A 27,070-nucleotide genomic window follows, 5' to 3' on the forward strand; every position below is an offset into this window, starting at 1 on the left:
TCAATCAACTGTTTCATCTGTATCAGATAACTCTTCTGTCTCTTCCATGATCTGCTGAGTTCTCTTTTCCATTTCATCGGACATTTTTCTTGTAACTTCTGAGGAAGCAAAATAAGCAGAGAAACATGAGGATTAAATTGTTATAGCCTTATTTTCCCTTTCAACTCATCTTTTTTGTTTTATTCTTATTTTGTAGAGGAAACTTCTTGTAATAATTTTTACACCAAGTAAGCAAAAGATGACTGTAAGTAACTGTTAGAGCTAGTAACAAGAGCACCACGCAGCTCTGATGGTCTGACTGGTTCTGAGTCTGGGCAGAGCTTGGGAGAGGGTCTTGGGAGATAGAGAAGTTGTGGGTACATAAGAATACATCTTTATTGCAGAATCCAGTGATCATATAACCACCAGACAAGAATAGTCCTCACAGCAAAGAACATACTGGCAGGCAGCCAGACACTGGCTGGTGAACATATATATTTCCCAGAAAGCAGCATCAGTCTCTGTACCCACACTTATTACCTGAGCAGTCACATGCTGCCTCCTAGACTCACTACCTCACATCATAGCAGTATCTGAGCCCTCTGGCTCAGCAGCTTTTCCTGTCTCTCCTGTTCAACTTCTCTCTCTAGCAGACTTCTTCACACACTCCATCCTCGCTGCTCTTTTTCCATACTGCAGCAGACTTCTTCTCACTCCTGCCTCAGCCTACTACAGCTAACTAGCTAGCTGGTCAGTAACCTACTTTTACACTATTTAGACAAAGAAGGCTTTGTGCCAACAGTGACATCAATCATATTTGTTACAGAAGGGCACAGTGTGCCTTGTCTCCTTACACCCACTCATGGTATGTTGTCCTGCTTAGGATTCCCAGGCTCAGAGTCCTTGAACATTCCATTTAGGCACATGCCCAGATGGCCTTAGGTCATTCGGGTATATTGATAGCAAGGCCTTTGTGCTCCTACCAATGGCCTTGATTATCCAGGACCTGGCATGGTTCCCACAATAACAGTTAAAAAAAAACAACCTTAGAACTATGAACTATACTTGTTATTCTTTGATTTCAGGTGCACTGATATGGTTAACGTTAACAATTCCAGGGCTTCCCATTACCCGGAGTGTTTCTGTTGTTTTGTTGGTTTTTTTTGGAAAAGCTTACTTGTGGTATAGTAGTAATACAATATGCTGTCACATTATCTACCTATGATACAAGTATACACCTGTTATATCACCAACACAATTAAGTTAGGAGCACAAATGATGGGCATGCTGAAATATCTTCATCTTCACATGCCCTTTGGAAACTCCTCCTTCCTGAACATAAACTCCATCCCATCACTAGGCAAAACCACTGCCCAGTTTTCTGACACTATAGAATAGCTTGCATTTTCTGTCATTTTACATAAAAGGATCATACAGTATGTAGACATTTTTGTTTTCCTTCTTTCACTCAATATATTTTTTCTCAGATTCATAACATTCTCATATGGATTGATAGTGTATTCCTTTTTATTGTTCAGTAGTATTCTTTTCTATGGATATGTTAAAATTTATTCATCATTCACATGTGGATGTGCAGCATAGTAATCTCTATTTTGTAAAACTGCTGTTTGAAATTCTCTGCTATTTTTGCTAGTCCCTTGTTCCATAAGTCAACTCTGTTATTTTTAAAAAATAACTTTGCTTTTTGGCTTAAATAATAGAAAAGATAAACTGAACTGTCTGATCTTGCAAGCTAGACATCTAACATAAGGGGCTAATAAGCTGATACTGATAATGTTCCTATATTCTCATGCCAAGTGCTTGTTCATCCAAGGTTACAGGTGTCTATATAGATATGATATGTACTCAAGGTTACAAGTTGTCTGTATAAATATGACAGGTGTTTCTTAGATATGATATGTACTCAAAGTTACAAATTATCTGTAAAAATAACATACACAAAGACCTGAAAAGGTATTTAAAAAGAATCCTTTCTCCTTTGGGTGTTCAGAGGTATTCTGCTCTGAACCTGCACACAATAAAAATGACTCCTAACTAATTGGCTCATTAAGGCATCTTGTCTTGCTTGCTGATGGACAATACAACAGATGGACATTGTTTTCAGTTAATGGCTATTGGCACCAAAGATATTGTATGCACACAAACTTACATTTTCCTTGGGGATAGATGTAGAAGAAAAATTATTACTCTGCATGATGGGTATTTGTTTAACTTTATAAAAAACTGACAAACTTTTTCCCAGTGATTTATCATTTTACATTCCCACCAGCAATTCACTAGTATAAGGGTTCCAGTTGCTCCACATCCCCATCAACACTTGAGATGTTCAGTCCTTTTAATTTTAGCCATTCTACTAGATGCATAGTGATATCTCATTGTGGCTTGAATTTCCACTTTTCTAATAAGTAATGATGTTGTTAATAACTAATGATGTATACCGTGTGTATTGCCACCTAAATATATTTTTTTGATGAAGTGTCTGTTTAAATTATATTCTTCCTTCTAATTGGGATGTTTGCTTTTCCAAGTAGTAAAATATTTTTTGAGTTTAAGAGTTCTTGAAATATTCTGGCTACACGTCCTAAATCCAATGTGTGATTTTCAAATAGTTACTTCCAATCTATGACTTGTCTTTTCATTCTACTAAAAGAATGAAAATTCTGATTTTTCAAAGAGCAGAGTTCTTAATTTTGAAGTACAATTTATTATTTTGATATCTGGAATGTATTTAGCTGTTCTCACCTTCCACCTCTTTTTCCATGTTTTTCTCTTCCTTTCTGTATTTCTTCTTTATCTCTTCTTCCTAGAGATGCAGAGGAAGTTATAATTAAGAAATAAAGACTATGGGTTTAAGCAAAAGACATCAATACATGCATTAATTCAATTTAATTTATGACTATATAACAGCCATTATAGAATTAAAATAGCTTTTTGTCTAATATTTCCAAACCTCTAGACCTGGTAGCAGGAGTATCCTTGGTTTATATCTTCCTAAGGTCCCTTAGCAGGATCTCACTGGTAATGGGAGGACTTGGGGCTGGCTCAGGTCTGACACGTAGGCCAGGAATGTGTTTCAGTCCTAAGGATGTTCCTGGGAATGATAGTGGTTCAGTTCTAACTATTTCTTGATTCCACTGAAGTAGGATGACCACAGCCATTACACATAATGGAAACTGCTGACTCTCTAGACAACATGGGCTATCAAACTCCAGGTAGGCACAAAAACTGCATATACTCTAGATGTGCAGAATGAAGCAGGCAGATGTGGAAACCAATGTAGCACATTTTAGAGCTTTCATTATTTCATATTTCATATTACATACAATCTTATATTTTGAGATCAGATGGCTCTATGGTCAGGTCTCTTTGATGGTTGCACCAAAGATCCGAAGAACTGAAGTCCTGCTCACCTGGGCACAATAGGACCCTGTAATCACCACAAACAGTAGATCATGAGTCTGGGTCTCGCAATTTGAACCCCATAATTCTAATACCATAGAAGGTGCTGAGTCTTAAAGACATCGGGCTTTGGAATGACATTTCACTGAATCATATGCCTTTGGATTTTGCTTAGGGTTTATGACTTTAGTTTTTGGTTTTCCTTTCATGAGGAACTAGGTGACTGTCCTTCAAGCTTTGCCCACATCCCACCAAGACATACTTGATTCTGCTTTGGATGTTATTCCTGCTCTTTCAGTCGTTTTATACTCTGTCTCATCTCCTTGTACATCTGGGGATGTGTTTCCTCGTTGCTTGTTAATTTAATCTCCATTTCTAACCTTCCTGGCTCCAATTCTTCTGTACTGGATTTTGCAGCTGTTTCACAGTGGTTTTGCAGAGAGAAGAAAATAATAGTTAGACCTAGCTGTACCCTTCAAAAGTAAGAGACTAAAATGGTTTTATACTTGTAGAGAGGAATCTCTGAATATTTTTTACTAACAATAACAGCAAAGCATGTTTCAGAATATGATGGAAAGGCACTGGTTGCATGAAGCAGAAATTACTTGATTCTGCTTTGTGCCGGGGTCCAACCCCAGCGGGTCCAGGGGTCCCCAAAGGCATGGACAGAGCCGGCGAAGAATGAAGGACATGGAGACAGTCTTCAGTTGATCAGCAGCCTAGCCAGGATCTCCAGCCAGGATCTCCAGCCAAATTCTGGTCTGGATCTCCAGAGAGGTTCTGGTTAGGATATCCAGCCAGGTTCTGTGTCCATGTTCTCTTGCTAGGTTCTCCAGCCAGGTTCTCCAGGTTCTCCAGCCGGGTTCAGTCACCAGGTTCTAGTCAGGTTCTCTTGCCCATTTCTGTAGTCAGGTTCAGTCCAGGATCTTTTGCCATGTTCTCTCGCTAGGTTCTGTCTCTAGGTTCTGAGGCCAGTTTCTGTCCAGGATCTTTTGCCATGTTCTCTCCAGCGAAGTTCTTCTGTCTCTAGAGAACGTTCTGTGTAGGTTCTGTGCCTAGGTTCTGTCTCTCTTGGTTCCGTATTCTAAGTTCTGTGTTCTAAGTTCTGTGTTCTAAGTTCTGTGTTCTAAGTTCTGTGTTCTAAGTTCTGTGTTCTAAGTTCTGTGTCTTGCTGTCTTGTTGCATCTGTATTTATACCAGTTGATTCAATCCTATCAATCTCTATTACAAAGGTTAGGGCGTTTCTTATCTTCATTCCAGGGAGTAAAGATTATGTAGCTTAAGCACGATTGTCAGTAGTTAAAGTGATTAATTACCCACCTGGCACTTAGTTAAGAGGTTTTATTCCCTCCCTAACTTCAGGGGAAAATCCCTACCTGGGGAAACAACCTTTCTCAGAGAGGAGACCTTGGTTAAAACACATAGTGCCAAGAAGGTGAGCAAACATATTAAGAACAATATGCCATATATGCCAGGTCCCTTGAAACAGCAAGGATGGACCGGCTCCCGGCAGCTTTGGATGTTCTTCCTGCTCTTTCAGTTGTTTTCTACTCTGTCTCATCTCCTGGTACATCTGGGGATGTGTTTCCTTGTCGCTTGTTAATTCATCCTCCATTTCTAACCATTCTTGTTCTATTAGCTGCTGCTTTTCTGTTTCCAATTCCGCTGTCTTGGCGTTTGCAGCTGTTTCACAGTGGTTTTGCAGAAAGGATAAAATAATAATTATACCTAGCTGTACCCTTCAAAGGTAAGAGACTAAAATGGTTTTCTAAAGGCAGAGAGGAATCTCTGAATATTCTTACTAACAATACCAGCAAAACATGTTTCAGAATATGATTGAAAGGCATTGGTTACTTGAAGCAGCAATTAAAAATATTTTTTGATTTAGCCAAATTGTTCTAATCATTTTGTGGAAACACCTTGTTTCAAGAAGGACTTGTTCTCACACACTGAGGGGCACTGAAGGACCCTCCCAAGCCCTCCATGATCAGAGCCCTGCCCTGTACCTGCTATAGCCTTCTCCACCAAAATGAGGGCTTCCTGTTCCAGTGAGTCTTGGAAGTTCTGGAGGAACTCCATTGGCTGAGGAAACAAAGAGCAAAGACTTTTCTAGCTGGGGAAGTCATGATATCTAATAAAGAGGTAATATGCAAATTGACCATCACTCCAACACACAAGATGGCTTCCTTGTGGACACAAGATGGCCACCACAAGATGGCCAGCACGGGAGGGCAGTTGTGGGCAATCAGGCCACAGGGGAGGGCAGTTGGAAGGGACAAGGCTTGAAAGGGAGGGCAGTTGGGGGTGACTGGGCCAGCAGAAGAGGGCTGTTGGGGGGACCCAGGCCTGCAGGGGAGGGAAGTTGGGGGGGTGGGGACCAGGCCTGCAAGGGGGGGGGAGCTGGGAATGAACAGGCCTGCAGGGGAGGGCAGTTGGGGGGAACTAGGCCTGCAGAGGAGGGAAGTTAGGGGTGACCAGGCCTGCAGGGGAGCAGTTAGGCATTGATCAGGCTGGCAGGGGAGTGGTTAGGGGGTAATCAGGCTGGCAGGCAGAAGTGGTTAAGGGCAATCAGTCAGTCTGGCAGGCGAGTGGTTGGGAGCCACCAGTCCTGGATTGTGAGAGGGATGTCTGACTGCTCATTTAGGCCACAGGGATCGGGCCCACAGGAATTGGGCCTAAATGGGCAGTGGGACATCTCTTGAGGGGTCCCAGATTGCAGAGGGCGCAGGCTGGGCTGAGGGACACACACACCCCTGTACCTGTTTCTGCTTTGGATGTTCTTTCTGCTCTTTCAGTCGTTTTCTTTTCTGTCTCATCTCCTGGTACATCTGGGCAAGTGTTTCCTTAGAGCTGTTCTCTAGAGCCTCTACTTGTTGCTCCTTTTCTTTCGGTGTCTGTCTTAGTAGCTCTTGTACTCTTTTCAATTCCTCTGTCTTGGCTTTTTCCACAGTGGTTTTACAGAGAGAATAAAATAATAGTTATACCAGCAAAACATGTTTCAGAATATGATTGAAAGGCATTGGTTACCTGAAGCAGCAATTAAAACTATTTTTTTGATTTAGCCAAATTGTTCTAAACATTTTGTGGGAACACCTTATTTCAAGAAAGACTTGTTCTCACACACTGAGGGGCACTGCAGGACCCTCCTCTGCCCTCCATGACCAGGACCCTCCCTGCCATGTACCTGCTAGAACCTTCTCCATAGCAGTGAGGGCCTTGTCAGACTGCAGGATGCATTCCTTTATTGCAGCCTGTGACTTCTTGAGGTTCTGGAGGACCTCCATTGCCTGAGGAAACAAGGAACAAAGATTCTTCTAGCTGGGGAAGTCATCCGATCTTATAAAGAGGTAATATACAAATTGCCAATCAGTCTAATACACTAGATGGCCACCCCCATATGGTCAAAGATGGCCAGCAGGGGAGGGCAGTTGTGGGTGATTAGGCAAGCTGAGGAGGGCAGTTGGGAGGGACCAGGCCTGCATGGGAGGGCAGTTAGGGGTCACCAGGCTGGCAGAGGAGGGCAGTTGGGAATGACCAAGCCTGTAGGAAAGGGCAGTTGGAGGGGACCAGGCCTGCAGGGGAGGGTAGTTAGGGGAAATCAGGCCAGCAGGGGAGCAGTTAGGCATTGAACAGGCTGGCAGGGTATTGGTTAGGGGGTGATAAGGCTGGCAAGCAGAAGCGCTTAGGGACAATCAGGCAGGCAGGCATGAGAGCAGTTGGGAGCCAGCAATCCTGGATTGTCAGAGGCATGTCCGAATGCTCGTTTACGGGCAGTCGGAAATCCCTCGAGGAGTACCAGATTGGAGAGGGTGCAGGCTTGGCTGAGAGACACACAACCCCTGTGCACGAATTTCATGCACCGGGCTTCTCATTGTTCCATGAAACAACAAATTCAACTCTGTAAATGCTTCATCCTTCTTAGCATCCAACAGTGGTTCTCTTCCTTCCAGGGCCACAATTAAAAATTGAACAGGTTTAGTTGGGGGGAAAAAACCTTATTTGGAAACCATAGCTTCCTCTTAATGATGCCACTTATGGCAGTTCTATAAACACTCCTCCTCAATTGTATGCAATCTCTGCACATTCTTTTTCTGCTGACTGGATGCTCATCTACCCTTACTTTTACTCAGATACTACTTATCAATACTTCAACTTATAGCTTCTACCTCCTCTTCCAAGAAGCTGTGCTACACTTCCTTCTGAGATTTGACTGGATGGCAGGTACACAGACCTTTCCACTAGCTATACCACTTGCTGGCTGTATGTTCTTGGGTAACTTATGAGGTTCTCAGTGCATCTCATTTCTCAACTGTATTGTGGGGATGACATTAGTTCCTACAGTCATATTATTCTAAAGATTAAAGTGATAATCAATTTAAATGATCAACTTAAAAATATACTTGGTTTAGGAAGTGTGTGCTCAATATAGATCAACCATCACCATCATTCCATCATTATTATCATCACTAGTAGTTTTTACTTACATGATAATCATTATCCTACCAATCCACTTGACTATTTATATTTCCTTTTTAGGTAAGATCATAAGCTTGTTGAGAACATTGTTTCATTAATTATGTATCCCTTATACAGAGTGATAAACTATTTCATTGTTTCCTAAATGAAAGACATGTTCTCTTTCATCTACATTCCTGATAATAAATCCTATATTTAGGGGGGAAAATTCTGGCTTATTTAAGAGTATTTAACTAATTGTAGATGTAAAAGGTAAAAATGTACAGATATCGCTATGCTTTGCTATGTCTTCACAAATGGTCCTATTGTCTTAGATTTTCAAAAGAACCCACAAGAACTCTCTGACCCTATTGGCTAGTCTGCCGCCTCATTTTATTCCTCACCTTCACTCCTTTCCTGGGCACCAATTCATAGGACGATTCAACCTTGTTCATTTCTTCTAAGTAGAGGATGTATCCTCCAGGTACAAAGAATGTTCCTCTAAAAATTCCTTCCATCAGTGGCTCTGAAAGCTGTGTAAACTGAGCGTGGCAATATTTGAGAAATTCCTCTTCATTCTTCAGCAAGAAATTTTCCTTCTTTTTCTTTATGATGCCCTGCCACAGAAATGTGGAGAAATACAAAGGAAAGAGGCTGTTAGAAGGAAGAGCCAAGTGTGATCCTCTTGGAAGAAGCAGTTTGATGGCATTGAGTTGGACTGGAGCATGGAACCATAGATCATGCTCATATGCTCATTTTAGTCACAGCGTAGACCAATTAGTTGTGTGACCTGTGGAAAGTTCCTCAGTTCTCTTGGGTTCAGGCTCAACATTTGTGAAATGATGGTGTTGGTTGACATGAACACCAGGGTTTCTTTATTTTTTCAATTGAGATATTACATTATATTGGCTTCAGGTGTCCAATGCAATGGTTTGATATTTGTATACATTGCAAAATGGTCACCACAATGTCTAATTATTGTAGTCACCTTACATAGACATAAACATTGTTTTTTCTTTGATGGGAACCTTTAAATTCAACTCTGTTAGCAAATATCAAATATGCAATCTAGTAATATCAAGGTTCTTTTATCAGGCATAAGATAAACAGTGGTCCATCCTTTGGCCATGAGCAATGGAAAATTCAATATGACTGGCAGTAGACTTCCCTCTGCAAACTTAGATTGCTATGGATAAAAATATATACACAGTAAAGCAACTGTCCACTAATGAGGCAGGTGTTCACTGAACAGAGTTTTGAAGTCTTCATGAATTATTTTAATGGGGGATTGATTGTACAGAAATAAAGGGAAATAAATTTTTTGCTGTACTTGAAAAATTATAATTTTACTAGAGGCCCAGTGCACAAAAATTTGTGCACTCGGAGGGGAGGGGAGTCCCTCAGCCTGGCCTGTGCCCTCTCGCAGTTGGCGACCCCTCGGGGGATGACCACCTGCTGGCTTTGGCCTGCTCCCCAGGGGATTGGGCCTAAGATGGCAATCAGACATCCCTCTGGCAGCCCAGCAGCCCTCAGGGGATGTCCTCTTGCCAGCAGGGAGCAGACCTAAGCTGCAGTCAGACATCTTTAGTGCTGCTGAGGAGGCAGGAGAGGCTCCCACCACCACCGCTGTACTGGCAGCCATCAGACTGGCTTGTGGCTGAGCAGAGCTCCCCCATGTGGGAGTGCACTGACCACCAGAGGGCAGCTCCTGCATTGAGCATCACCCTCTGGTGGTCAGTGTGTGTCATAGTGACCAGTCATTCCCAGTCAGTCTGCTGTTAGGGTCAGTTTGCATATTACCTTTTTACTTTATAGGATAGAGGCCTGGTGGATGGGTGGGGGCTGGCTGGGTTGCCCTGAAGGGTGTCCCAGATCAGGGTGGGGGTCCCACTTGGGTGCCTGGTCAGCCTGGATGAGGTGCTGATGGCTGTTTTCAGGCTGCCCAAACCCCCTTTAGGGTGGGGGTCCCCACTGGGGTGCCTGGCCAGTCTGGGTGAGGGGCTGAGGGCTGTTTTCAGGCTGGCCAGCGACTGAAGCTCCCAGCCTCTCCTTTTTTTCTTTTTTTTTTCATTCTGGGATTTATTTACCTTCTATAATTGAAACTTTGTTTCCATCACTGGAGCTGAGAGCTGACTCCAGCTCTGAGGCCACGGTCTTCTGAAAGCAGGTATCTGGGGTTTGTTTAGCTTCTATAATTGAAACTTTGTTGCCGTCACTGGAGCTAAGAGCCGGCTCCATCTCTGTGGCCACAGCGGGCTCAAAGCAGGTATCTGGGGTTTGTTTAGCTTCTATAATTGAAACTTTGCTGCTTTCGGAGCTCAGAGCAGGGCCATGGCAGGCGGGGAACCTTGGCTTCCTCCATCACTGGAGCAAGCAAGCCTCCTGCCCGCTTCAGCTGCATGGCTGCTGGCCACCATCTTGGTTGGCAGTTAATTTGCATATCGCCCTGATTAGCCAATGGGAGGCGTAGCAAAGGTACGATTAATTGCCATGTTTGTCTATTATTAGATAGGATTGATTTTCTTCTGTATTGAAGTGAGAGTTTTATAACTCATAGGATGGTCAATGACAAATTCAAAACAACATGAAGGTGTTTTTATTAGGCACAATTACGTTGTCCTCAAGAGTTCTCTCTTCTGGCATCCACATGACAGTCTCTAGGCCTATGCATATGCTAAATACTGATCATCTGATTAGATTTTTTTATGGCACTGGCTAACTTTAAGAAATGGAGAATACTCAAGTGGGCATATCTAAACACATGAGCCTTTAAAAGCAGTTTTCTCTAGTTGGTAGCAGAGAGGTAGTCAAAGGTATTAGAAACAAGACAAGGATACAATTCAGCATTGCTGCCTTGAAGATGGCAAGGAGGTCCCATGACCCTCCTAATGATATTATATTAGTTTCAGGTGTACAACATCTGAATCTTGTTTTCAGCTCTTGGTAAACAGAGCAGAGCACCCACACATCTTGTGCTAGGAACTCACCTGAAGAATTTTGATGTAAAAACTTGAGTGTTTCTGTAACTGTTAATAAGCACATGTTAGTTAGCTTTGCCATAATGAAAATAAAGAACCAATCATTCAGAAAAAGGATGAATAATAGTAATCTATAGAGCCCATGCACTCACATGAATCCAAACTTTTTAAAATGAGAAACATATGGACTATGGGTAAAAAAGGGGATGACTTAGGCATCAATCTAGAACAGGGATTAGGAAGGATATATGCTAAGACCTGTTACCTCAAGCTTCTTTTGGAACACCTGGTTGTCATTCTTGAAGGAGTGCTCCATAAAGATTGCAATGGCTTCCTTTTCACAGGCTGTTTGTAGATCCAGCAGTTCCTGCAGCGTGTCTGTGGGGAAGCTCACTCTTTGGGCCATCTGCTCGCTGTAGTGGTCGGCTGCCTTCTGCATGGCTGCTGAGTTCTCACGCTGAGTCAGAGTTATCACTGCATTTTCCAAACAAGGCACTGCTCCACTGTTTATGGCATCCACATAGGCTTTTGCCAAGGTCCCCAGCCCTGAATGACACAGGGTATTTAAGTAATGACAGGAAGTTCTCACTCACTGTTTCACAAGCTTTAGAGATTAATATTTGAAAAATAATGATTTTATTGAAATGAAGATTTCTGTTTTCTCTTTTTTCCTCTCCTTCCCATATTCCTCCTTTATATACTACTAGAGGCCTGGTGCATGAAATTTGTGCATGGAGGGGGGTTTCCCTCAGCCCATCCTGCTCCCACTTCAATCGGGGACCCCTCAGGGGATGTCTGACTGGCAGTTGGACACCCCTCTCACAATCTGGGACTGCTGGCTCCTAACCACTCACCTGCCTGCCTGCCTGATTGCCCCTAACCCCTCTGCCTGTCTGCCTGTTCTCCCCTAACCTCTCTGCCTGCCTGCCTGATTGCCCCTAACTGCCTCTGCCTGCCTGCCTGATCACCCCTAACCTCTCTGTCTACCTTCCTGTTTCCCCCTAACTGCCTCTGCCTGCCTGATCACCCCTAACTGCCTTTCCTTGCTGGTCTGATCTCGCCCCCAACTGCCCTCCCCTGCTATCTTGATCTCGCCCCCAACTGCCCACCCCGGACAGCCTGGTTGCCCCCAACTTCCCTCCCATGCCAGTCTGATCTCTTGCCCAGACTGCTCTTGCCCCTAACTTCTCTCCCCTGCTGGCCCAGTCTCCCCTAATGGCATCTGCCTGCCTGATCACCCTTAACTAACCTCCCCTACCAGCCTGATCTGCCCCCAACTGCCCTCCTCTGCTGGGCAATTTGGTTCTGATTGGTCAGTTTCTATTCCAGTCAGCATCAAAAGTTCCACAGGTTAGGCAGCCATTGGCTCCTTAAATTCACCCAGATTTGTTTCTGATTGGTCAGTTTCTATGCCAGTCAGCGTATCTGGGCCTATAAACAGGGCCTTATCAGAAAGGCGGATCTGATCAGCAGCCCTAGTGGAGGCCTGGTGAGAAATGGAGGTGCAGCTGTTGGCCAGACCGGGATAGAAAAAGAGGCAAGTTCTGATCAACCACTGCCACAGAGGCTACAGATAAGACCCTGCCCCTCTCTCTGCAGCCATCTTTCTGGTCCTGATCCATAGACCCCTAGGCAGTCTGTACTGGGTCGGCATGGGCAATGGCCCAAGTCAATGCTGGGTCACCATAGCAACCAAGCACTGACTTTTGGTCAAGTCCTTCCTAATGGTTGTTTGGATACTGGCTCTTTATTATATAGATACTAGAGGCCCAGTGCACAAAAATTTGTGCACTCGGGGGGGGAGGGGGGTCCCTCAGCCCAGCCTGTGCCCTCTCGCAGTCTGGGACCCCTTGGGAGATAACGACCTGCTGGCTTAGGCCTGCTCCCCGGTGGCAGAGGGCAGGCCCAATCCCTAGGTGCAGCCCCTGGTTGGGCTCAGAGCAGGGCCGATTGGGGGGTTGGGGCGCTGCCCCCTGTCACACTCAAGGCACGGTCGATGGGGAGGTTGCAGCGCCACCCCCTGTCATGCACAGAACAGGGCCAATGAGGCTGTTGGGGCACTGCCTCCTGTCACTCACAGAGCAGGGCCCATCAGGGGGGTTGGGGCTCTGTACCTGGTCACGCACAGAGCAGGGCCAATCAGGGGGTTGGGGCGCTGCCCCCGTCATACACAGAGCAGGGCCCATCAGGGGGTTGGGGCACCGCCCTCTATCACCCACAGAGCAGGGCCGATCAGGGGGTTGGTGCGCCGCCACTCTCACACTCAGGGCAGGGCCGATGGGGAGGTTATGGCTCTACCCCGTCACACACAGAGCAGGGCCCGTGGAGGGGGGGGAGAAGGTTGGGGAGCTCCCCCCTATCAGGAACAGAGCAGGGCTGATCAGGGGGTTGGGGCGCCTTCCCCTGTCATGAACAGAGCAGGGCAGATAGGGAGGTTCTGACCCCGCCCCCTGTCACACACAGAGCTGCAGGGCGATCAGGGGGTTTGGGCGCTGCCCCCTGTCACGCTGATCCCGGTGCCGGGAGGACTCATGGCTCTGCTGATCCCGGTGCTGGGAGGCATATTACTCTTTTGCTATATAGGGTAGAGGCCTGGTGCATGGGTGGGGCCGGCTGGTTTGCCCTGAAGGGTGTCCTGGATCAGGGTAGGGGTCCCCACTGGGGTGCCTGGCCAGTCTGGGTGAGGGGCTGAGGGCTGTTTTCGGACTGGCGGGTGACTGAAGCTCCCAACCGCTCCTTTTTTTCTTTTTTTTTTTTTTTCTGGGCCAGCTTTAGCTTTGAGGCTTGGCTCCAGCTCTTAGGCCTCCGTGGCTGAAAGTAGGTTTCTGGCCTTTGCTACAATGTTGCGAATCTGCTGGCTGAAGTCCGGTGGTATTTGTTACAGTTTCTTAAACTGCCGGATCAGAGGCCTGCAGTGGCAGGCAGGGAACGTTGGAGTCCTCTGTCACTGAAGCAAGCAAGCCTCATGTTAGTTTCAAGCTGCCTGGCTGCCTGCCGCCATCTTGGCTGACAATTAATTTGCATATCTCGCTGATTAGGCAATGAAAAGGGTAGCGGTCGTATGCCAATTACCATGTTTCTCTTTTATTAGTGTAGACTAGAGGCCTGGTGCATGAGATTCGTGCACTGCGGGGGAGGGGGTGGTCCCTCAGCCTGGCATTTGCCCTCTTGCAGTCCAGGACCCTCGCTCCTTTCCGCCTGCCTGCTTGCTGCTCTTTACTGCTTGGTTCCTTGCTCTTTAGCACTGCTGCACAGGCGGGAGAGGCTCCTGCATTGAGCCTCTGCTCCCTGGTGATCAGTGCATGTCATAGTGACCAGTCGTTTTGAAGTTTGGTTGATTTGCATGTTAGTCTTTTATTATATAGGATAAATCCACTTCCTTGTAATAACATCATTGTATCTCCTATATACACTCTCTTTTATGGTTCTCAAATTCATCTCATGATAATATAAACTTAATAATTTCAACTAATATATTCAAGAGTTTCCTGGAACCATTTCCCAATAGAAATAAATTTTAAAATAGTTTATTTCACAGATAGGTAAAGTAGATAATTTTGTGAGCAAAATTTCCAATGAAATTTTGGGCCCATATAAAAAAAATCATCAAAAATTTTAGGATGGTGAGTAAAATATTAAATCAAGCATGGGTACATCTCAGCCCAGGACATTGTACGTATGCTCTAGTGGTATAGATTTATGAATCTAGTCCTGTACATAAGACTATAGTTATATTTTCTTCTCAGGCTCTAATGAACTTTAAGTGGCTTGTGTTCTGCTGCATATTTTTTCTATATGGTGTAAATTCAAAAAATTATCTTCTGTATCCTCTTAAAGATACACTCATCTCATTCATCTTGTCATCATCATGCAGATTCGTCTCCTTAACAGCAGCTTATGCTTATGTCATTAGTGTATTAGTTTCATGAAATACATTAGGCTTCAATAATTCCTCAGATAGGGAAGCTTTAATGAAAAACATGCATGTCTATGTGTGGCCTGAATCTTTGCTTTCCCATATCTCATATTGCAGGAAACAGAACTACTGACAAACCCTGAGCACAGTCACAGTTTCACCACATGAAGAAAAATGCAGAAGGACATGCTGTAACAAAGGAGACTCACGATTGCCAGTGACAATGATTCCCTCTCTGAGGGTCTTGGTTTTTGCAGCTGTGAAGATGTAGTTACAGAAATTTTTGGTTTGAACCTGGAAACTGCACTCCAGTTGGTTTTCTGACACCTCTTCCATATGTTGTAATAGGTTTATGTTATTTGTAGGGCGTTCAAAAATAAAGCACTTTCTCTTGGGAAAGAACTTCCTGATATACTCTCTAGGCATGTTGGATTGCTGGATTTGGGGATGCTCGCCTGTAAGAAAAAATAAAAATAAAAAAGAGCAGTGGCTGGTGAGACAGTCTTTAGGAAAGGACAGACATTTCTAGGGGTCTTGGCATAAGTGTTTCTCTGGTGCTTTCATATATTCTTCTATTAAATCATGAAAATGAACACAATGCTAATCTCCCCAAGACAAATTTATTTTTATTTATTTTTATTTTTAGGGCAAAGTCAGGAATAAAAGAAATACTTCTGAGGAAGAAGAGGAGGCATAGAGGCATTCATTCCATCTGAAGAAACTTATAATTGTTTTTGTTAGACATTCCATGGTGTCCAAAGTTTTGACTATTAGTTAGGTATTTTTGAATGTACATTAATCCCCAAAATTTTCAGAAATACCTTTTTTAAGTGAACCTATTTTTTAAAATATATATTTTATTGATTTTTTTACAGAAAAGAAGGGAGAAGGAGAGGGATACAGAGTTAGAAACATCGATTAGAGAGAAACATCGATTTGGCTGCCTCCTGCACACTCCCTACTGGGGATGTGCCCATAACCAAGGTACATTCCTTTGACCAGAATCGCACCTGGAATCCTTCAGTCATCAGGCCGACGCTCTATCTTGGCTGAGCCAAACCAGTCAGGGCTGTCAGAAATACTTTTAATATCATAGTCCTCATGTCAGAAATAGAATGTGGGTTCTAAAATCAGAGTCAAATATTTCCTGGTAGATATATGGAAATTTATAATATTATCATGACAGACAATACTTAGAACAGTAGAGAAAAACTTCTAAAAATAAAAGTAACAAATAATAACTATATAAATATATGCTTAATGTAATGCCACTTAGAGACCTCACCTGTTCTCTATATCAGATTACTTTGGATGTGACAATGTCATACTGAGTAATTCTGAGTATATATCAGTTGTTCAATAAATAATCTACACTAATAAAAGAGAAATATGGTAATTGGAGTATGACCGCTACCCTTTTCATTGGCTAATCAGGGCGATATGCAAATTAACTGCTAACTAAGATGGCAGTTAACTGCCAACAAAGATGGCGGTTAATTTGCATATGTAGGCACAATGCAGGGAGGTGAAAGGGAAAGCAGGAAGAAGCCCCCTGCCACTGACAGTGATCGGAAACCCAGGGGGGGAGCTAAGAGCCGGGGGGCAGGGCAAAGGCAGCCCCCAGGGCTGCCTTTGCCCTGCCCCCTGGCCATGATCGGAGAATCGGGCACCTTTGCCACCCTGGCCAGTGATAGCAGGAAGTAGGGGTGGAGCCAGCGATGGGAGCTGGGCATGGTCGAAGCTGGCAGTCCCAGGAGCTAGGGGTCCCTTGCCTGGGCCTAAAGCAGAGCCTGCAATCCCAGGGCTGCTGCCGCTGCGGGTCTCCGCTGCCCGGGCCAGACGCCTCTGCCAGAGGTGTTAGGCCTGGGCAGGCGTGGAGCCTGCAACCGCGGGGAGCTGGGGGTCCCCTGCCCAGGCCTAATGCCTTGGCCAGAGGCATTAGTCCTGGGCAGGTGCAGAGCCTGCAACCGCGGGGAGCTGAGGGTCCCGTGCCCAGGGCTAATGCCTCTGCCAGAGGCGTTAGGTCTGGGAAGGGGCAGAGCGGGAGATTGCAGGGAGCTGGGGGTCCCCTGCCCAGGCCTAATGACTTGGCCAGAGGCCTTAGGCCTGTGCAGGGGCAGAGCAGGAGATCGCAGGGAGCTGGGGGTCCCCTGCCCAGGCCTGACACCTCTGCCAGAGGCCTTAGGCCTGGGCAAGGGGCCGATCCGGTGATCAGCGATCGGATGGTGATGAGGGTCAACTCCTCTGGCCGAGGCATCAGGCCTGGGTGGGGGGCGGAGCCAGCAATCGAAGGGGACTAGGGGTCCCCTGATCAGGCCTGATGCCTGGGCCAGAGGCATCAGGCCTGGGTGGGGGGCAGAGCTGGGGATTGGGGGGAGAGGGAGGTCCCCTGCCCAGGCCTGAATCCTGGGCCAGAGGCATCAGGCCTGGTCCAGGGGCAGAGCCAGCAATCGGAGGGGTCTGGGGGTCCCCTGCCCAGGCCTGACGCCTGGGCCAGAGGCATCAGGCCTGGGCTGGGGGCATCAGGCCTGGGCGGGGGTCAGAGCCAGTGATGGGGGGAGATGGGGGTCCCCTGCCCAGGCATGACACCTCTGGCAGAGGCGTCAGGCCTGGGCAAGGGGCCAATCCTGCGATTGGAGGGTGATGGGGGTCAATGCCTGAGGGCTCCCAGTATGTGAGAGGGGGCAGGCTGGGCTGAGGGACACTCCCCCCCCCCCCCACACACACACCCAGTGCACGAATTTCGTGCACCGGGCCCCTAGTTTTTAATAAATAAATAAAATATTAAATAAGAAAAAATGGACATGCATCTAGGTATGCATTTTTCTCTCTGCTGAATCTATCCTGTGTAATGAATTTATTCTATTAATATGGTAGGTTATAGAATGAAGGGAGTGATGTTATCAGAGAGAGATAATGAATGATTTGACTGTCTTATTAGAAGAATATGTTAATTTTGGGGTCCACTGAAATAGACAACATGAAATATATTTTAAAAATGAGTCATTTGATATCTACCTTTGTGACCCCGTCTTCCATGATGATGAGCATTTTTCTCCAAATCGAAGCAAAGGAGCTCCAAATTTAATCAGAACACAAGTATTTGATCCCTTGGATATCTTAGCCCTGGTTGCTATCCTCAAATGTTTCACGGTGTCAATTTTCCTAAAATCTCAGGTACAATGTTGTATAGTTCGTTTCCTCAGCCAGCTTTAATTTTAGTCACTTGAGTTTTTTCAGTATTGATAATAATTGAAACCATACCCACACTGTCATATTCATATCACCATTAGCACAGGCCTCAATGCAATAAAAAATAAAAACTGACCTTAAGTATTGTATCATAGCGTTCTCTGATCACATTCTATACTGGGTTTCACTACAGGCAGAGTTGATCACCTCGACAGCATTTACATGTTGCCATGTGTATTTACACCCCAACAAGTCATTTCTGAAAGTCAGAGATTGCCGCCGTATAGAACTTTATATTATAGTCCTCTGGTCAGAAATATAATGTGAGTTCTAAACTAAGAGTCAAATGTTATACCTCCACTACCCAGACCATCTTCTGATACCTGGGACCAACTTTAAAGCATGCTCCAGGTACTCATCTTCCGTGATGGTGCGTCCATCTAACTTCAGCTCTAGCATGAAATCCCGCACAGCCCAAACAAAGTCTGGAAAGAAACTCACAAACTCGGCTGAGTCACCTACTTCACCAGAGCTGGGGGAGGATTTTGCTCTGATTAGCCTTGTTAGTTCAGTCACATAGCTGAGATCTTAGCTAAGGAATGAGAAATGTTTCCTGCCAAAATTTCCAGATCACACCCAGAAATAATTTTTATGAACAGTCCCATTCACCCAGTGCCATCTCTCTTCAACCACGATTATTGACATGAGGAAAAAAACAATGAAAACTATAACAAAATAGTCTCAGTTACATTCCCATAGACTCCATGTCACATGGTGGTTCATTTCCTGGAAGGATACTGCAGCTGCTCCAGGGCCTGGTGGTTGATGGTGTTCATGCTGTTGTAGACAAACATGCTGCTCAGAAGCACGGCCAGGGCAAAGATCCATGAGTCATTCTTTGAATCGCCCTAGAAAGTGCACAGAAGGGGACTTAGGTGTCAACAGTTCATTCTACTGTTCAGTTGGTCATACACTTTGTCAGCTCTACTAACAATGAACAGTGGGGCAAATAACATACACTGTGAAGATAGTAGTAAATTCAAACCTCATTTTGGTTATTCACATTGTCGCCTCTCATGGCTCGTGTTCTTTAGCAATTAAGAGAAGTGAATGACTATGTAAATGTGTGTCAAATATTTAAAAGAGTCCCAAGAACATAGAAGGATGCAGTGATAAGTGGGTAATGATTTTTTGCAACTTTCTCTTGACCATGAGCTTATTAGTGACACAAATGCTAGTCAATTACATTCACTAACTTCTCATTGTGCATTTAAGAAATGCCAGATACCACATTTAGTTTGGGGATATAAAGTTTCATAGGGAAATCTCTCACTTTCAAAGATGACTTGCTGGAGGCGCCAATATACATGGTAACATGTAAATGCATCCAAGGCGATCGGCTCTGCCAGGAGTGCAAGCCAATGTAATAACATAAAAGGCAAATGGGAATACAAAACCCAGAAAAATTACTTTGTGATTTCAGGGCAAGAAGGGATCATGTCTCAATGAGATACAATCCCATTACTTGAAAGTAGTAAGTCATTGCTTTAAAGAACAGACAGAATGTAGAATTCTGGAGAGAAAGGGACCAGGCTTGTGGAAGGATCTACAGAAGCCAATCAGAATTGTCAGAGAGTGTGTTAATACAAAGGTACTAAATGTTACTTTATTTTATTGAAGTAGTGGTTATGTGTGTGGTAGGAATAGATGATGAGGCTGAACATAACACACTCAGGGTAAATCATGAGTGACTATGCAATAGAATTGGGTACTGCTAAAGACACTAGAGTTGTAGGGACAGCAAGTATTTCTGCTGCTATTAGTTGACAGTTATGTTTTGGCTCCTTTACAAATGTAATCAGCTAAAAAGAAGGTTTAGTAAACTACAATCTGTTAGCCAGCAGTTCTCAACCTGTGGTTCGCGACCCCTTTGGGGGTTGAATGACCCTTTCACAGGGGTCGCCTAAGACCATCCTGCATATCAGATATTTACATTACAATTCATAACAGTAGCAACATTACAGTTATGAAGTAGCAACAAAAATAATTTTATGGTTGGGTCACAACATGAGGAACTGTACTTAAAGGGCCAGAAGGTTGAGAACCATTGCCAATGAGTAAAACATCTTGGGCTTATACAGAGATGCTTACTGAGTAATTTAAACCTGAATTATGCTTAGTGAAATAAGCCAGTCAGAGAAAGACAAGTATCCTATGATTTCACTCATATGTAAAATCTAATGAACATAATGAACCAACAAGCAACATAGAGGCAGACTCATAGATAGAGAGCAGGCTGAAACATATTGGATGTGTGTGAGGGGATGTTGGGTGGAGTTGGAGGTATTGAGAAAAAAGAAAAAAAAAGATTTCATGTACAGATCAACAGTGTGGTGACTACTAGGGAGGGGTGGGAGAAGTTGGGGGAGTGGATGGGGGGTTAAATGGTGATGGATAGAGACTTGACTTTGGTGGTAAATACAATATAGTGTACAGATACCATGCTGTAGAATTGTGCACTTGGAGCCTGTATAAATTTGTTAACCAGTGCCACTCCAATAAATTCAATTAAAAATTAATATTAAAATTCAGAATATCTAAATTCCTGCCCCTATACCTTTTGGGGTAATGGAAGCCAAAGATCCATCACTCCTACTTTCACTTCATTCTCTGGCTAATACAAATAAGGACACAAGATTGACTGTAACTAACACAGTGAAGACAAAATACCTAAAATTATCCCATTTATAATGCTTTTGGTGGGTCTAGCTCATGAATGGATAGCAGTCAGGGAGAAATTCATCTGTAAAGCCTAAAGACTTGGACTAAAACCTTAATTAACATGGATGGTGTAGTTGAAGTGTTTTTGGAGATTATTTAAATATGTTATTTTAATAAAACCCCATTTTTATGTTTCCTACCTTCAAGACCATCAACCTCAGGCACCTTAACTACTAGAGTGCATTGATCCCATAATTATAGCTTCCTCCAGGATCTTTTTCTTATACTGAAGACTGATTAAATATGCCACTCCTTGCTCTGGGCCTTTTCCTCAATCATGCATATCTGTAGTATTTAACACAAAACCTTATAATTTAGATGCTCACTAAGTATTTGTTATCTTGTAACTTTCAACCAAGAGTAGAAATAAGAATATATATATCTAATAATGAAAGTGTTGAGTTTCCAAGAAAGTAAATTCAAGGAAACAGAATTTAATCTCATTATTCTTAATTGGATTTGCAGTTTATAGAAATAGATCATAGAAGTTGAATTAAGGTGGCAAATTAAAATGTAAGTGGATTATCAAGAACAAAGAAGACTCTTTGCCTTACCTTTTCTACATCGCCCAGGCCCTCAGTGTCCAGAAGGACCAGAGTGTGGTTGGGATTAAAAGGGTGGGGTATACACCACATCCAGATGCCCTTGGTTTCAGACCGCACTGTGGAGCCCAGACGAAAGCCTGCAAAGGAAGAGGGGAAAGTGCTGTACAGTAAGAGCAGATAGTCCACGCTGCCCATAGGTTACAATGGTTAAAACTATCAGAATGTGAGTGCCTGGCTGGGAGGAAAGTTGCTTTTATTTCAGTAAGAACATCCTATCCACCCTTTATTCATATTAATGACCTTCTCAAGAAGCACTTTGTGTTTTCTATTCACTCCATACTATCAATGGCTCAAGCTATGTCACATTACACAATTAATGTAACCTCTATTGACCTTTATAGTCTTTTTTTGACACTGAAGAGCTCCCTTGTCCTTCAGATTCCAGTAGAGTTCTACCAGTGAGAGGCGCCAGCTTGAGTCTAGTGATCCACCCTGTCCCAGTGCAGCTGTTACTGTATATTAATAGTGGGTCACAGCCCTTTCTTTTTTTTTTTTTCCTAAGGGCAAATTTTCCTCAAACATCATTTTATTTTTTATTATTTCTTAAAGTATTACAAAGAGTATTACACATGTCTCCTTTTTTCTCCCCCTTGACATTCCCCCAGCTTCCCCCACCCCCCAGTGTCTTGTATCCATTAGTTAGTCTCATATGCATACATATAAGTCCTTCGGTTGATCTCCTACCCCCCACAAACCTTCCCAGGGTTCACACTGTAGTTTGACATTCTGCTCAATGCTGCTCTGACTCTGTATCCATTTTTGTTCATCAGTCTATAATGGTTCTTATTATCCATAAATGAGTGAGTTCATGTGGTATTTTTCTTAGCTTCCCAGGAGCCGTCTTAGTCTCACAGGGGCTGTCCCAGCCTCACAGGGGCCATCTCAGCCTCACAAGAGCTGCCTCAACCTCACAGGGGCTGTTTCAACCTCACCGGGGCCGTTTCAAACCCACTGGGGCTGTTGCAAGCTCACCGGGGCCGTCTCAACCTCACTGGGACCATCCCAGCCTCACCGGGGCAGTCTCAGCCTCACCGGGGCCGTCTCAACCTCACAGGGGCCATCTCAACCTAACAGGGGCCATCTCAACTTCACCGGGGCCTTCTCGACCTCACTGGAGCCGTCTCTACCTCACCAGTGCCATCTCAACCTCACCAGGGCCGTCTCAACCTCACCGGGGCCATCTCAACCTCACTGGGACCATCCCAGCCTCACCGGGGCAGTCTCAGCCTCACCGGGGCCGTCTCAACCTCACAGGGGCCATCTCAACCTCACCAGGGCCATCTCAACCTCACCGGGGCCATCCCAGCCTCACCGGCGCCTCAGCCTCACTGGGGCAGTCCCCGCCTCTCGGGGGCTGTCCCAGCCCCTCGGGGGCCTCCTCAGCCTCACAGAAGCAGCCTCGGCCTCACGGGGGCATTCTCAGCAACACGAAGTTTGGCATTCTGTCTTTTGTTGGTCTGCTCCTTGCTGGACAAAATCTCCAGGCGTTCCTGGTGGCTGAATATCTGGTATGCTTGCTTGGATTTCGTTTTCTACCAAGTGCACAAACTGCCTGTCTGGCGTCTCCCAGCGTCCCATGTGAGACTGGATCTGGTGACTCTGCCTGTGCGTTTGCTGGTACAGTGGTTCCACATCGCAGGCCCAGCCACGTCCGGCTCCGGCTTCCTCCAAACCTGATTCTGCTTCTTGAGTGCGTCCCTTATGTATGCGAGGAGTTGAAATATGCATTCTGCTGGGCTGGGCTGCAAAAGTGCCGGTGGTTCTCTTTGTGCCACTAGCACAGCTTGGGTGGGGATGTAAAATGAGTAGGGCGGGGTCCCCGGGAATCACCAGGGCAGAGCAAGGGCCAATGGTGTCTCCTCGACTCCTTGCCTCTCTTCGACTCCACATCTCGCATCCCGGAGTGCTGGCGAGCGGCTCCGCCAGACAGCCACTCTCGCTCTCCGGCCCCGTTGCAAGGCCGTCCGCCTCTCCCCGTAGGGGTCTGGGACCTCAGGATCCCACCCCAAACAGGCTCAGTTGATTTGAGAGTCTGCATCCCCTTCTGATTGAAAAAAACCGCGCATCCAGTTGCAGCCAGCCTCCAGCCCTTTCATTTCACTCCATCCAAAAGTGCTGGTCTTTGCCACATTCTGATTTTTCTTTTTGCTTGGCTGTTCAGACTATAGGAGTGACTATAGTTCCCTGGCCATTATTATTGCCACCCTCTCGGTACTTCCTCATTTCCTATTAATTCCCTGTGACCTGAATATGTCCTTGTATGTGTCCCTCTAATAAACACTCGTTAGTTAGCCTTTGAGAGGCTCTTGTGTGTCCTTCCAGGAACTGGACTGATAATCAGCTTTGTTCGATTTTTTCTTCCTTTTTCTTCCTGAATTTTTCTCATTTCTTCTCTCTTCTGCAATGAACTGATGAGGTGCTTGTTTTTCCCCTGGCCTCAGGTAGGGATATAATGGAAGTGAAGGCAGAAAACACCTGTGAATTGTGGTTGCTCCTCTTTCAAAAGTCTTAAAACTACAGGTGGGAAGCATGTGACGGATATACCCAAGAACCTGTGTGATACATCTTTTCCAACAGTTTAACATTTTTAAAAAAAAATATTCTTAATTGATTTCAGAGAAGAAGGGAGAGGGAAAGAGAGAGAAAAACATCAACTATGAAGGAGAATCATTGGTTGGCTGCCTCCTGCATGTACCCCACTGGGCTTGAACCTGCAACACAGGCATGTGCCCTAACCAGGAATCAAACCCATGACCTCCTGGTTCACAGATTGATGCTCAACCACCTAGCCACACTGGTCGGGCCACTTTAACATTTTTGACATCCACCATAGGCCAATGTTTCTTCTAATGGGGACTAGAAATAATGGAATGTATAGGAGAGGTTAGTTCATCTTGGCTCAAGCCACTCAATTTTGAGGCTTGGGACTTTTTCAGCAATCCATGAAGTCTCTACAGAGAGGGTATAAAGCCTGAAATAGTCTGCATTCTTTTACATCCTGATAGCATTTGATTGTTTGCTAATTAATACAGAGAAATCTGAACTCCCAGTGCCCCCAGGGAGAAATGGTAGGTGTAATTGGAGATCATCATTCTCAGTTATGAGTTAAAAACCCTCAAAGAAAGTTATCAACAAGGGGAAGTGTAGCGACCTGGTATTCCTCCTGGACCTTGATTGGGCATGAATCTTTTTTTGTCGTGTTTTTTTTTTCTGTTGGGTGGTAGAATCACAATTCAGGTATTGTGGTTTATTAGATTACAGTTCACTTTCAACGTTATTTTGTATTAGTTTTAGTTGTACAGCATAGTGGTTAGGCAATCACATACTTTGCAAAGTGTTCCTTACTAATATTTCAAAGACCCAGCTGGCATAGTACATAGTTCTTACAATATTATTGACTATACCTTGGTGTGTTAAAATATATCAAGGCGTGGGACTTTCTCAGCAATGAAACATAACCTCGTTACCACCTGATGTTACCCTGTGTAGAATTTAACTGATATCTCTCCCTTAGGGTTCTCAAAAAAGAGCTTTTAATTAATTTAAGACAGACAAGGAAAAGTGTTCTCCTTGGATAGGTGGTCTAGAATTTCTCTACAGGAAAGACAAAGAAAAAAATGTTTTGTTGGAAGCAAATGGGAAAGATTGTGAAGCAAAAAGGAGAAATGGAGAAAGGGAGGAAAGGGAGAGAAGGAGAGAGACAGAAAGGATACAAAATGAGAGGACAATGAGGATGTTGCTATTTATCAGTGCAGTTCAGGGCATTGAGGTTTAACCCCTAATGGTGCTGAGCTGATGAGACACAGAGGAAGACATTTAAAATAAAAACAGTGTGTGGTCTTCATAGAGAGAAATGAGTTAAATGACAGAGGCAGATTGCTCTAAAAATCAGTAAGAACAAAACAAGGCAACCCAATAGAAAGGAAAAATGACCTCAGGAAATAGGACATGCAAAGCAAAAATTAATAAGTGCAAAGATGCTCAAACTTATTTGTAATGAGGCAACTATATGCACCTATGTCCTATACAGTCATCACATCATCAAATTTTAAAAGTCTTTTACCAAAGCTTTATGAGGATGTGGAGAATTCTCAATTACTGTTAATAAATGTATACATTGCATATAAAGCTTGAAAAGCTTTTTGAGAGAATCTAGAAAGGCTGATAACATATATACTCCAGGACACAGCAATTTTATTTCTGAGTCTATCATACAAGGAAGTTTGTGTACATGTGCACCAGGATATACAAACAAGAAGATTCATGTCAGCATCCTCCATAAAAGTAAAACAAAAACAAAAAAACAACTAGAAATAAACCAATGTTCATCAACAACAAATGTATAAATGTATTATGGTATAGTCTTACAATAGCATACTATAAAATAGTGTAAATAAATGAATACAGATACATAGGACAATCTAAGTAAAATGTAAACTTATTGTTGAGCAAAAGAACCAATACTCCAAAGAATACCTGAATGGACTCCTCTTTATATAATATTTAAGCTATTCTTACAAATGCATACACAGCTTGTAAAACCACTTTTAAAAGGAAGAGTGAAAGCATGCTCCATGAAAATCAAAACATTGGTGAGCTCTAGTGAGGTGTCAGAGGGTACAGATAGGGTGTGTGGGTGCTGGTGACTTTTTGTTTCCTGATATGGACAGTGATTACCCTGAGGATCTCTTTATGTTTATTAACTTTGTATATGTGTATGTTTTGTGCACTCTTCTGTGTTATAGCTCACATATTGAAAAAACTAGATAAAGAAAAAAGGGTATAATTTAGCAAAGTTTTACTCAGAAATTAAGCAAGAATTGGACTGTAGACCCATTGAGCTATAGGATATATATAATATAGTATTGTCCATTTTTCCTTTTATCCCTTTTTGAAAACAGGACATGTTGAACATTATTCGTGTCCTAGTTGAAATGGCCCTGAAATTTAAGGCAAAAGTGATGGGAGAGAAAGGAAGGGCATAATTGCTGGAGCCAAGCTCCTCAGCAGAAAAAGTGGATGGGATCAAGAATAATGGGTGGATCTTTGGGTTGAGTGGGGAACCCCCTCTTACTTGCTCAAAGAGACAGATTTTGTGGAACAATGGGGTTTCAGATATCTATTTGGTGGTGACAGTTAAAACTTTTCTTCATTGGAAGAAATTGGGCTCTTTTTAAGATGACCCTGAAGGAGGCATGATCAGCCTATGTTACCACTGTCTCCAAGCAAATGGTCACTGCCCCAGAACAACACTCACCATGGTTCTTTCTTGCCAGGCGGTTAATCAGGTAGGATTTTCCTGTCCGATACACACCTGTGATGGCCACCACCACCACAGGCTGAGAGATCTTGTCTAGAATCTCCAGTGCTGTTGGATTTACTGTCAGCTGATTATTCTGATTTTCCACCAGGCAGATGGGGTCCTTCATGTTGTATCCACAGGCCATGGTGAGCTGTGTAACCCAGAGCAACTCATCACAACACAAGATCCCAAAGTCATATCTAATAGTTACACAAGTCACATGCATGTCAGCTTTCTGTGTGTAGAACTTAAAAACCAGTTTCCTACATTTTGTGTGTTTCTAAAACATAAGTATTTAACCTAATGTGTCAAGGCCGGGCACAGATTCCTTATGTACATTATCATATTGATCTTTAAATAAACCCTAATACACCCTTGCCCATATAATGCATAAAAGGACTAGAATGAGCGAAACAAAACACTGATGATGGAGCCTTGAGAA

At 44.1% G+C, this 27,070-nt stretch overlaps 1 protein-coding gene across 1 annotated transcript; it reads right to left on the reverse strand.

The window, feature by feature from the left end:
• LOC118675549 (guanylate-binding protein 6-like) lies at positions 1–26,773 on the reverse strand. Its single transcript, XM_036348465.1, has 12 exons — positions 26,584–26,773; positions 21,276–21,403; positions 18,739–18,848; positions 18,324–18,520; positions 14,958–15,203; positions 11,098–11,378; positions 8,259–8,471; positions 6,584–6,686; positions 6,159–6,337; positions 5,406–5,481; positions 4,951–5,082; positions 1–98 (listed from the first exon to the last, which is right to left on the reverse strand). The coding sequence occupies exons 1-12, from the start codon at positions 26,771–26,773 to the stop codon at positions 1–3; spliced, it is 1,953 nt and encodes a 650-aa protein (XP_036204358.1).
• Between the last annotated feature and the right edge of the window lie 297 nt (positions 26,774–27,070).

This window comes from Myotis myotis, unplaced genomic scaffold, assembly GCF_014108235.1.
Source record: "Myotis myotis isolate mMyoMyo1 unplaced genomic scaffold, mMyoMyo1.p scaffold_m19_p_2, whole genome shotgun sequence".
In the NCBI taxonomy this organism is placed as follows: Eukaryota; Metazoa; Chordata; class Mammalia; order Chiroptera; family Vespertilionidae; genus Myotis; species Myotis myotis.

What these genes read in the sequence shown, in the direction of transcription:
- LOC118675549 (XM_036348465.1), bottom strand. Translation starts at nt 26,773, where the DNA reads ATGGCCTGTGGATACAACATGAAGGACCCCATCTGCCTGGTGGAAAAT. An exon ending in CCTGGCAAGAAAGAACCATG is followed by an intron (nt 21,404 to 26,583) that starts GTGAGTGTTGTT and finishes CTTCCTTTGCAG; the next exon opens with GCTTTCGTCTGGGCTCCACA. An exon ending in GGTGGAGAAGGCTATAGCAG is followed by an intron (nt 5,083 to 5,405) that starts GTACAGGGCAGG and finishes ACTGTGAAACAG; the next exon opens with CTGCAAACGCCAAGACAGCG.